At 49.6% G+C, this 11,675-nt stretch overlaps 1 protein-coding gene across 2 annotated transcripts; it reads left to right on the forward strand.

Annotated features, from left to right (window-relative positions):
* Positions 1-724: 724 nt before the first annotated feature.
* On the forward strand, positions 725-3,513 carry RNF227 (ring finger protein 227). 2 transcript variants are annotated; one of them, XR_016347712.1, is made up of 3 exons: positions 725-1,377; positions 1,923-2,042; positions 2,485-3,513. XR_016347712.1 is itself a non-coding variant. In XM_075907261.2 (2 exons), the coding sequence occupies exons 1-2, from the start codon at positions 921-923 to the stop codon at positions 2,535-2,537; spliced, it is 510 nt and encodes a 169-aa protein (XP_075763376.2). In that variant the 5' UTR covers positions 802-920; the 3' UTR covers positions 2,538-3,513. The 2 variants fall into 2 exon arrangements, 1 of the variants encoding a protein (XP_075763376.2); XM_075907261.2 differs by lacking the exon at positions 1,923-2,042 and having other exon boundaries at positions 802-1,377.
* Positions 3,514-11,675: the final 8,162 nt, after the last annotated feature.

Genomic DNA, 11,675 nt, shown 5'->3' on the forward strand with positions numbered 1-11,675 from the left:
ACCTCCCCCCCTCCCCAGACAGCCAGCCAGTCTGTCCCTGCCCTGGGGCCAGGTAGCCAACAGCCCCTAAAAGGGATGGGCCCTGTGTCCCATTCCCTGCCCCACTGAGCCAGCCAGGATGGGGGGAGAGTTTGGGGGGCGATGCTCCCTCCATGTCCATCTCCCCATCCTGGAAAATGGGGGGTTATGAGCCAGGCCATGGTGGGAGGCCAACAGCTGCCTGGCCATGTGCCACGCAGGCACCTGATGTATTTATTTACACTGGGAATGACTCACAGCTTGTGACAGGCAGGCGTGAGTCAGAGGTTGGGAAACCCGGGGCTGGCGGGAGCTCGGTCGGGCACAGACCCCCACGTTATTTCCTCCTTTCCCGAGGCCATTGCTTCCGGGTACTGCCGACTGGGCCCCCTGCACCAGGCAGACCCCTCTGCCCCCGCACCCACAGCCCCAGTGACACCAAGCCCCTCGTCAGCCAAACGGGAGAGGCCCCGCTCCCAGCCAGCCTGGGCGCACGAACCTCCCCAGCCCCGCGCCTGCATGGACCCCGCGACAGAGACGCTGCCCCCCCCCCCCCGGCTGGCACTACAAGGGCGGAGTCCGCCCCCCCCCCCCCGCTCCAGCCCAGCGCCCCCGCACCCTCGGGCGTCCCGCTCAGCCGCTGTTTGTACCCGGGGCAGGGGCAGTTCGCCGAAGCCGCGCGCGGCTCCCCGGGTGGGACAATGAGCGTTGGACCCGCGTGGAACCCGCCCCCGCTAACCCAGGCGTCTTGGCGCACGGCGGCTGGGGGCGGGGCCAGGCCGGGGGCGGGGTCAGAACGTCTCTATAACCGCCGCCGGCCCGCGCGCCGGGCAGAGCTGTGAGGTGACAGAACACTCGTTTCCCGCTCTCACCCCGCTGGGGTACGGCAGCGGCTACACCAAATGGAGGCGGACAGCAAGCCGGAGTGCGGCATTTGCTACTTGCCCTATGACCGCCGGGCTCGCGCCCCGCGCCGCCTCGGGCCCGCGCACGGTGCGTGGCGCCGCCCCGCCCCCTGCCGCCATGCGCTCTGCACCGCCTGCCTCTGCCGCCTGGCGCGCGACCAGGGCTGGGAGGAGGTCACGTGCCCCTTCTGCCGCACAGTCACCTCGCTACGCGTGCGCGGCCGCCGGGGCGAAGGCTGGAAGAGAAGGAGCAGTAACGGTAGCAGCCGATTGGCCCTGCCGCCCGTCGATCCAGAACTCTGGGAGCGAATTGCCCAGCGAGAGGAGGAGGAGGAGGAGAACGAGGCGATGCCTGGCGATGACGTGCCGCAAGAGGCGGGCCGATCGCGGCTGTGGCGCGCGCTGAAAAAGGTCTTGATAGGCGGGGGTACGCGGGAGCAACTGCCAATCAACCGTGAGTATTTGGCCTCGCGCGCGCGCTCTCCTTTTCTTGACCCCTTTCACATTCCACTCCCCTCTCAAGTTCGGCGGCGGTTTAACGGTCCGCGCGCGCGCGCGTGCTGCCTCCTGCGGGAATGGGGGAGAGCCAAGGCAACGCCTGGGGCCTTCCTGCTCTGGCCAGGGGTGGGTTGGAAAGGGAGGGAGCTAGGCGACGTCAAGTCACTCCCCCTTCAGTGCGCCCCCACCCCTAGGCGGTGTGTGTGGGAGGGGGTGATGGCAAATCACTTGCTCCCGCCACCCTTGGGTGGGTGGTGGTGTCAGATCTAGGGATGTCAAGCGGCAGGCTTCTGTAAACGTGTAACTGCTGCGGTTTTCAGCCCTTGCCAGCGGTGAAAGGAAGTGGGTGCGCCCCGGTGCGCAGCCCTCGCAAGAGCTGGCTGAGCTGCGGCAAAAGCCAGCGGGGAGCTATTTAAAGAGTGGCAGGGACCCCTTTGCAATAGGAGAGCCCCTGTAAGAAATGCGTAACAGCCAGCAGTGCAAGTAACTTAACATTTGCAGGGGGCAGCAGCTCTGTAGAAGCTTCTCCCAGCAAGCATGGGCTCCTGTGAAGCCACCAGCTCCTGGCCCCTTCCTACTCCTCCCTCCCCTCCTGCCTCTGATACACGGGAGGGGGGAGAGGTATGTAACTATGAGGGTTAACTGATGAGCCCAAGCTCATTGGTTAACCGTTTAAGTGAATACACTGACATAGCCCTAGTCAGATTCCCCCTGCCAGTGGCACCTCCTTCACAGGGATTGATGTTGTCATCTGTTGTGCGGGTGAGTCATATCATGTCTATCCTTGGCCTGGAGGGAGGGGAAATTGGGAATGACCATCCCCAGCTTCGGGAGGAAAGTGGGATCTAGTGGTGGGGGACACTCTGAGAGTAGGAGATGCAGATACCAGCACCTGCCTTCCTTTCTGTCTCTGTTTTCCTCTCTAACACAGGGATAGGAAATCCAGCAGAGAGGTTTCACTGGTAAATATTTGCCAGGCTGGATTGTGTGGGCGTGGGAGTTACATTATTGTTTGTGGAGTTACATCTCTGCCTGCACTCACATCTCTGCTTGCCTCTTACAGCCTATGATCCAGAGATGAAGGACTTCGCCTTTTTGCCCTGCTATATCATATGAGGCTCCCAGGGCTGCCCAGGAGAACTGGGTCTGGCTGCTGTCAAAAGGCTCTGACCACTCAGGAGAAACCAGCTCCTCTTCCCTCCAGTGCTGGCTGCACTTCCCCTCCAGGCAGGTAGTTACTGACAAACTGGTCTCATTATATTATGTCAGCTCTATGGGATTGTATCATATCACTGGAACTAGAATTCCTGGCTCTCATTAACCTGCAAAGAGATTTGCAAGGCACCAAAGACTGGTGTGACCCATCACTGCTCATCTCCGTGGCAAGCAGGGAGACTTGATGGGAGGCTGTCAGTTCAAATCAGCAACTGATAGGCAGAGATGTCCCTTCTTGGAGATCTCTGACCATCTGTCACCGTGATGTTTGGAGGCTGGCATCCCAACAGCTTGCCTGATCTGGACACCTGCAACCCCTGAAATGTCTACATGCCCGGCTCGTCCACTCCACTTCTTTCTGCCATGTAAAATGTCAACATTGCAGCTGACTGACCTACCTACCAGCATATACTGCAAATATCTCTGGGTGGAAAGTCCTGTATGAGCAAAATCTGAGTCTCAAGTATTAACAGATTAAAACAAGGTTGTCTGTATGAACGAACTAGCTAAAATAATCCTCAAACCCAAGACCTCTTTCTCTGCAAATCCCAGTGAAAAGCCAATTGCTATACCAGTGTTGCCAGTATCTGCCAACCTTTATCATGCAAGTTAACAGCCTGATCTACAGGCAAAATGCCTCCCAGAGTACTGCACGTCACTGTACTGCATGAGGCAAAGGCTTCATATATCCCTGTGCATCTCTCAAGGAAGAAACTGGCTTTTTGGTGCTCTCTGCTATTGTAGCATTTCTGTGAAATGAATTTAAATATTGAAGGGTTTGAAATAGGGAATATCTGTCATTTGGGGATTTAGTTTTTAATATTTGACCATTGTAACTTATATTTAATTTTAATAAAACCAGAGATGTCAATGCTTATTTGGTTGCCTTGATCTCCTTTCCAGCAGGGAGATGGTATCTGGGGGCAGTGTCTCCACTAGACCACATCACTTTTACTTGGGAAGGAGATCAGTACCGGGGAGTCAATATTCTTGAGTTCTATCCCTAACTCTGGCTTAGGGAATGGTCTCTAGTGATTGGAGCAGGAGGGTGTTATCTTTAAGTCCTGATGCAGAGCCAAGGTCCCGCGTTCATAGAATCATAGAGCTGGAAGAGACCTCAGGAGGTTATCAAGTCCAGCTTCCTGCCCAAGGCAGGACCAATCCCAACCAAATCAACCAAGTCGGGGCTTTGTAAAGCCGAGACTTCAAAACTTCTAGGGATGGAGATTCCGCTACCTCCCAAGGTAACCCATTCCAGTGCTTTACCACCTGCCTGGGGAAATAGTTTTTCCTAATATCCAACTTAGACCTCTCCCACTGTAACTTGAGACCATTGCTCCTTGTTCTGCCATCCGTCACTACTGTGAACAGCCTCTCTCCATCCTCTTTGGAACCTCCCTTCAGGAAGTTGAAGGCTGCTATCAAATCCCTCCCTCACTCTTCTCTTCTGCAGACTAAACAAACCCAAATCCCTTAGTCTCTCCTCATAGGTCATGCGCTGTAGCTCCCTAATCATTTTGGTCACCGTCTGCTGGACCCTGTCCAATGCATCCACATTCTTTCTATAATGGGGGCCCCAGAACTGGACACACTACTCCAGATGTGGCCTCACCAGAGCCAAATAAAGAGTAATAATCACTTCTCTGGATCTGCTGGCAATGCTCCTCCTAATGCACCCTAATATGCCATTAGCCTTCTTGGCTACAAGGGCACACTGTTGACTCATATCCAGCTTCTCATCCACTGTAATCCCCAGGTCCTTTTCTGATGAACTGCTACTTAGCCATTCGATCCCCTGCCTGTTACAATGCTTGGGCTTCTTCCATCCCAAGTGCAGGACTCTACACTTGTCCTTGTTGAACCTAATCAGATTTCTTTTGGCCCAATTCTCTAATCTGTCCAGGACCCTATCTCTGCCCTCCAGTGTATCTATCTCTCCTCCTAGCTTAATGTCATCTGCAAACTTGCTGAGGGTGCAATCCATCCCCTCATCCAGGTCATTAATAAAGATGTTGAACAAAACTGGTCCTAGAACAGATCCTTGACTCACTCCACTAGAAACCGACCGCCAGCCTGACATCGAGCATTATCGTTAATAGTCCATAATCTCAAATGTGAAAAGTGCTCATTGACTTGTGGTATGTCTCTGCTACTGGCTCTTGGCAAAACAGTCCCCTAAAAGAACTGTTCTAGCTACTGTATGTTCTGCTTCTGTGTGGTTTTAAGACTGTGCAGTTTCTCTCCCCTCTGTAGACCCAATACTCTTCTTTCTAGGTAGTTCAGATATGATTTCTAGCTCTCAAAGCTGCCTTTACACTTTCTTCCCCTCTTCTTTAGCCCATCTGATTTTTCTCAGCACCCTTGTTCTGCTGATGAGCCACAATTTTATTCCCTACTCAGGGCTGCAGTTTTTCCAACCACCAACAGCTCTTTAAATGGGCTCTTTAAGCTCATTTGACTGCACCCTCAGGACTTAGAGCCATACCATACAGAATTACCTATCTCTGTGTGGCCTGTGGGTGAGAGGATATGACTAAGACTTTGATGGCTAACAATTCTCATTAAGCATCAGCTGTTTATCTTACAAAATTTAATAATAGATTGTAATGCCACTGATCATCTAGTCTGACCTGTACAACACAATCCATGCAAGTTTCCCAAATGAGCTCCTGTTTAAACTAGAACAGATCTAATTAAATCAAGACTGGATGTCTTTTTTTTTTTTTTCTTGATCAATCTCTCTTGGTTGGCTTGTCCTCCAGAAGAAAACATGATCAGTCGTAACCTGTAGTTACCCATCTTCAAGACAGAGTTACAAAGAACACACTATTCCCAATTCTCTCCTATTGCAGAGGACCAGGATTGGGTAGCACCTGGCTGTCTTCTACTAATTAAAATTCATGTCATAAGTGAAATTGTGAACACAATGGGATTTTTGTTTGCTTGCTGGCTGTTCCAAAACATAGGGAGAAAATCATTTTAAAGGCTATGTCTACACTGGCGGATTTTTGCGCAAGTATGGCCGTTCTTGTGCAAGAACCTGCAGAGTGTCCACACTGCCCACCCTCTCTTGCGCAAGAAGATTTACAGTACGGTGTGGTAAGAGAGGATGCTCTTGCGCAAGAGCTATGCTCTTTTCTTACAAGTGTAAGCTCTCTTGCGCAACAGCTCTCACGCAAGAGGGCAGTGTGGAGGCGCCTCTGGGGTTGCTTGCGCAAGAAAACCCTATGGCTAAAATGGCCATCGGAGCTTTCTTGTGCAAGAGGACGTCCACACTGCCATGGGTGCTCTTGCGCAAAAGCACAGCTCACTCATGGCAGTGTGGACGTGTTCTTGCGCAAGACTTCTTGTGCAAGGGTTCTTGTGCAAGAACCCGGTAGTGTAGACATAGCCTTTGGGTGGAAATAAGAATTTTTGAAACTCTTAATTGAACAGTGGAGAAAAAAGGTACATCAAGAAAATGTTGAAGTTAATCCAAAATTGATTTCTGTGATTTGGCAAATCATAGTTGAAGTAAAGTTTGAAACAAAGCCAAGAACATGACGAAACAAAATATTTTTGGAGTTTAGGGTGTTTTGGAGTCTGACTGAAAGTTTTCATGAATTTGCCTTGTTCACTGTTTGTCAACCCTAATCTGCAATCTTTTTGGCCAAAAATTTTAATTAAAGCACCTCCCTCTGCTCTTGTAGTGATGGTTTGGGATCTATTGGTGTATGCTATGCATGGTCCTTAGCTATTGCAGTTCAGCTTGAGTGCCTTCCTGCCAGTAGCTCTGACCCATGCTTCCTCTGTCTTAAAGATCTTTTGGCACATCGCTTTCAGGTCACAAAGGTAACATTAGAGAGGGTTTTGGAATAAATTGATGAACTAAACAGAAATAAGTCGCCAGAACCAGATGGTATTCTCCCAAAAGTCTTGAAAGAACTCAAATGTGAAATTGCAGAATTACTAACTGTGTTTTGTAACTTATCGGTTAAATCATCTTCTGTATCAAATGACTGGAGTATATTTAATGAGATGCCAATTTTTAAAACGGGCTCTAGAGGTGATCCTGGCAATTAATGAAGTTATATTTATCAGCCTGTACAGGGTAAATTGGTCGAAACAATAAAGAATTGAATTGTCAGGCACATAGATTATCATAATTTGGGGGGGAGGGGAGGAATCCACATCCTTTCTGTAAAGGGAAATCATGTTTCACTAATCTACTAGAATTCTTTCAGGGGGTCAACAAGCATGTGGAAAAGGGGAATCCTGTGGATATAATGTACTTAGATTTCCAGAAAGCTTACTTTGTTTAAAGAGCCTTTGGTGAGGGACCTTGTCAAAGGCTATCATGGGATAAGAGGGAAGGGTCTGTCATGGATTGATAACCGGTTAAAAGATGGGAAATAAAGGGTCAGTTTTCAGATGGAGAAAGGTAATGAAAAATGGCCCTCGGGACCATACTGGGCCCAGTCCTAATCAGTTATATTCATAAATTATCTGTAGAAAGATATAAACTGTGAAGTGGCAACATTTGTAAATTATATTAAACTGCTCAAGATAGTTAAGTCCAAAACAGGCTTCAAAAGGGTTTCACAAAACAAGGTGACTGGGTAATAAAATGGCAGATGAAATTCAGTGTTGATTAATGCATATTGGAAAACATAATCCCCAACTATATAATATGGGAACTAAATTAGCTGTTACTACTCAAGAAAGATCTTGGAGTCATTATAGATAGTTCTCTGAAAATACACACTCGATGTGTAGTGTCAGTTAAAAAGACAATGCTAGGATTCGTTAAGAAAGGGATACAGAGTAAGACAGAAAATGTCTGAATGCCATTATATAAATCCTTGGTATGCCTACATCTTGGATGCTGTGTGCAGATGTGGTTGCCTTATCTCAAAGATACCTCGGCATTGGAAATGTTTCAGAAAATGGCAACACAAATAATTAGGGGTTTAGAACGGCTGCCATATAAGGAGAAATTAATAAGACTGGGACTTTTCAGTCTGGAAAAGAGCCAACTGGTGGAGGGGACGAATGATAGAGATCTATAAAATCATGACTGATGTGGAAAAAGTGAATGAAGAGTTATTTATTCCTTCCCATAGTATCATTTGGTGACTGCTAGATCTTGTACTAATAGCAAGTTAAACAAATAAAAGCAAGTATTTTTTCATATAATGCAGAGTCAACCTGTAGAACTCCTTGCCGAAGGATGTTGTGAAGGCCAAGATTATGGCTTCATCCAGGCTTCTTTCGGATCCATACAGCAAAAGCACATTGAAAAAGCGATCTGCTTTTTCAAAAGATAGCATCCATATAGTGTCCAATCAATCTTGCATTTAAGTTGTGATTACTATGTACAGAGTGGCCATTAGGGCCTGTGCTTTTTCCTGGAGGTCTCTTCTTTTGGAAACAAACAAACAAACCCTCTTCCTTGTCCACACATGCCTTTTTCCAAAAGAGCTCTTTCAGAAAAAGACTTCTTCCTCGTAGAAAGAGGTTTACCACTGTTGGGAAAACCCCTGCGTTCTTTTGACTTTCTGTCAAAAGAATGCAATTGCAATGTAGACATAAGTGTAGTCTTCTGGGAAAATGGCCGTTTTTCCAGAAAAACTGCAGTGTAGACATACCCTATAGCAGAGTTCAAAACAGAGCTAGATAAATTCATGGAAGGTACCAGTAGGTCCATCAATGGCTATTAACCAGGTTGGGCAGGCATGGTATGGTGTCCTTAGCCTCTGTTTATCGGACTCTGGGAATGGGTGACAGGATGGATCTCTTGATGTTTCTCTGTTCTGTTCATTCCTTCAGGTAACACAGGTACTCCAATCAGCTCTGTGTTTGTAGGGAGACAGTGCATAATGTTCATGAAAGACACCCTCCACCACCAGGCCTCTGCTTGAACCAAAGACAAAGCAATGAAAAGGCACCTAACCTCCTCCAGCCAATGGTGATAGGATTAAGGAAACACCCCTAGTCTCATCTGAGTCATAGATAGAACAGACATCTACATTAGCCTGCAGAATGGAGAACAGCATTTCCAAAGTAAGAACCGCCCTGAACTATGGGTTACTGAAAACAGAAAAGCGCTGCCTGGTGGGAAACCTCCACTCCCGATGCTAATGAACCGATGCCTGTTCACAACCAAATCAGTCATTATCAGACCAACTTTAGTAATAGACCCTCTACTTATATCCAAAATACTGAAACTGCCTAGTTTCATTATGAGTTCTCACATAGGAACACCACCCATAGCCAGGAATGATCAGTTTCTATTGTCTAGTCCAGGGCTACTCATGTAGCCCGTAGCCCATTTGTTTGTGGCCTGCGGTGCAGTTTGGATTTACGTGGGGCTCAACATGCGGCCTATGGGTGGGATCCTTTGAACATGGCCTCTACTGGGAACACTCTCCACAACAGCAAGGTGTCTCCTAGATGAAGTGAGCGTTGAAAGATGCAAGCGGATGGGCTGGCTGGAACAGATGGGTACAGGGTATCTGCATTTCTAGCCCCTAGCGAGGAGCTGCCAGGAGCCCCGGGGCATTGTGGGAAGAGGAAGTTACTCACTTTAGTGCAGTAACGACGGTTCTTCAAGATGTGTATCCTTGTGAGTGCTCCAGTGTTGGTGCTGGGTTGTCCTGGCGCTGCAGATCGGGGTTTGCATGAGCAGTAGTCAGCCGGACTGTGCGTACATGGCATACACTTCGTGCCATTCGCACCCTTTTGATCTCTCACGAAGTCTGGCTCCTGCCAGTTCCTTGAGTCCGCCCCGGTATCTGGAAGATATAATGGGAGACTCTGAAGCAGGGAGGAGGGCAGGTAGTGGAGCACCCACGGGGACACACATCTCAAAGAACCGTTGTTATTGCACCAAGGAGAGTAACTTCTTCGAGTGATGTCCCCATGGGTGCTCCACTGTTGGTGAGTGTGTATCAGTACTCAAGGATAAGTGGATGGTTTGACAGCAGTCGATGGGACCATGGCGGCTACAATAGTGTCGTTCACTTGAACTTGCGACATAGCATAGTGCTTCATAAAGGTGTCATTGGTGAACCATGTGGCCACTCTGCAAATGTCCTTAAGGGGAACTCCACGGAGAAAGGCTGGAGATGTTGCAACAGCTCTTGTGAAGTGTGCCCTAGGTATCTGAGGAAGTGGTTTACTCCTTAAGGCAGTGGTCTCCAACCTTTTTAAATGACAGACCAAGCCAAGATCTACTGCCCTGCCCCTTCCTTGAAGCCCCGGCTTCTCTATTCTCCTCCTCTCCGTCACTTACTATCCCCAATCCTTATACTGCTGCTTTACAAAAAAAATTCTTCTGTAGGAAGAGGTTTTTCCAACATTTGGCCTGTCTAGACTGGACCAAATGTCAGAAAAAAACCCTTCTTTTGGAAGCCACCTTATTCCTTGTGGAAAGAGGAATATAGGGGTGACCGAAAGAGCCTGTTTGCTCTTCCACTAAAAAAGCGGAAGAACAAACGCAACCCTGGATGCAGAAGAGTTTTTCTGGGATATCTCCAGAATCCTGAAAAAATCCTGCAGTCTAGCTGGACCTTTGCTGTGTTGAAACAGGATGTGTAGTCTCTGGGGTGGGAATGAGGGATTTGGGTGTGGGAAGGGGTGAGAGGTGCAAGCTCTGGGAGGAAATCTGGATGCAGGAGGAGGTGGAGAAGGGGACACTGGCTCGGGCAGGGGGCTCCAGGCTGGGCAGTGTTGGGATACTAAGCAAGCCACAGTCTTGCAGATGTGAGGGTGCAGGAATTTGGGTTGGGGTATGTGAGGGGCTCAGGGCAGGGGGTTCCAATGTTTGATAGGCTCAGATCTAGGGTCTGGGGAAGGGAGAATGCAGGAGTGGTTGTGGCCAGATGGGGGCTTGGCCCCAATTGGGGGTTTGTTGGCCAGGCTTCATTTTTAAATAAAATACTAAGTTAAACACAAAGGATACGTCTACACTGGCATGATTTTCCGAAAATGCTTTTAATGGAAAACTTTTCCGTTAAAAGCATTTTCGGAAAAGCACGTCTAGGTTGGCAGGATGCTTTTCCGCAAAAGCACTTTTGCCGGAAAAGCATCCGTGGCCAATCTAGATGCGGTTTTCCGCAAAAAAGCCCCGATTGCCATTTTCACGATCAGGGCTTTTTTGCGGAAAACACTACTGTGTTGTCTACACTGGCCCTTTTGCACAAAAGTCTTTCGGAAAAAGACTTTTGCCCGAACGGGAGCAGCATAGTATTTCCAGAAAAGCGCTGACGATCTTACATGAGATCGTCAGTGCTTTTCCGGAAATTCAAGCAGCCAGTCTAGACAGCTGGCAAGTTTTTCCGCAAAAGCAGATGATTTTGCAGAAAAACTTGCCAGTCTAGACAGCCAAAAAGTTTCTGCATTGTCTTTATTTATGAGAATGGCAGGGAACCTACCTTGAGTCAGGGGTCACTGACCCATAGAAAAGTCATTTGAGAGCAGGGGACACAGTACTGGGGAGGGGTGCTTGTGGGTTCTGGGGCAGGAAACAGGGTGCTAGTGGGGGCAGGGGAGAGGGGACAGGGTGCCAGGACAGGTTTCTGCAGCAGGGGACAGGGTGCTGGGGGGGACAGTTTTCTGCAGAGGGGAGCAGGGGGACAGGTTTCTGTAGTGGGGAAGGCAGGGGGAGAGGTTTCGACAGGGTGCCAGAGGGAACTGGTTTCTGCAGGGGGGGCAGGGTGCCGGCATACAAGTTTCTGCAGAAGGGGGGCAGGTTTCTGCAGTGGGGTGGGGGGGCAAGGGAGAGGGAACAGGGGGCCAGGAGGGCGGGGGACAGATTTGGGGCAGAGGAGAGGGAACAAGGTTGGGGGCAGGGAGTTCCCTACACCAGCCACAGAGGGAAGCCTCCGACCCGCGCTCCCTCCGGTCTGACCGCAGGGCAGCCGGGCTGGAGCAAAGAGGAGCGGCTGCCCGGCCAGCTGGCCATGGCACTCAGCCAGGGTGCACCAAGCTCCACGTGGGCAGGCGCAGAGAGGAAGCTGCCCGATCAGCTGGAGCTTCTCCTCTGCGCCAGCCCACGTG

The sequence above is a fragment of the Pelodiscus sinensis genome, chromosome 22 (assembly GCF_052426305.1).
Source record: "Pelodiscus sinensis isolate ZL-2025 chromosome 22, ASM5242630v1, whole genome shotgun sequence".
NCBI classification, from domain to species: Eukaryota; Metazoa; Chordata; order Testudines; family Trionychidae; genus Pelodiscus; species Pelodiscus sinensis.

Coding starts and splice junctions, on each gene's coding strand:
- RNF227 (XM_075907261.2), top strand. CDS start 921: ATGGAGGCGGACAGCAAGCCGGAGTGCGGCATTTGCTACTTGCCCTAT. Junction 1,378..2,484: donor GGAGCAACTGCCAATCAACC/GTGAGTATTTGG, acceptor TGCCTCTTACAG/CCTATGATCCAGAGATGAAG.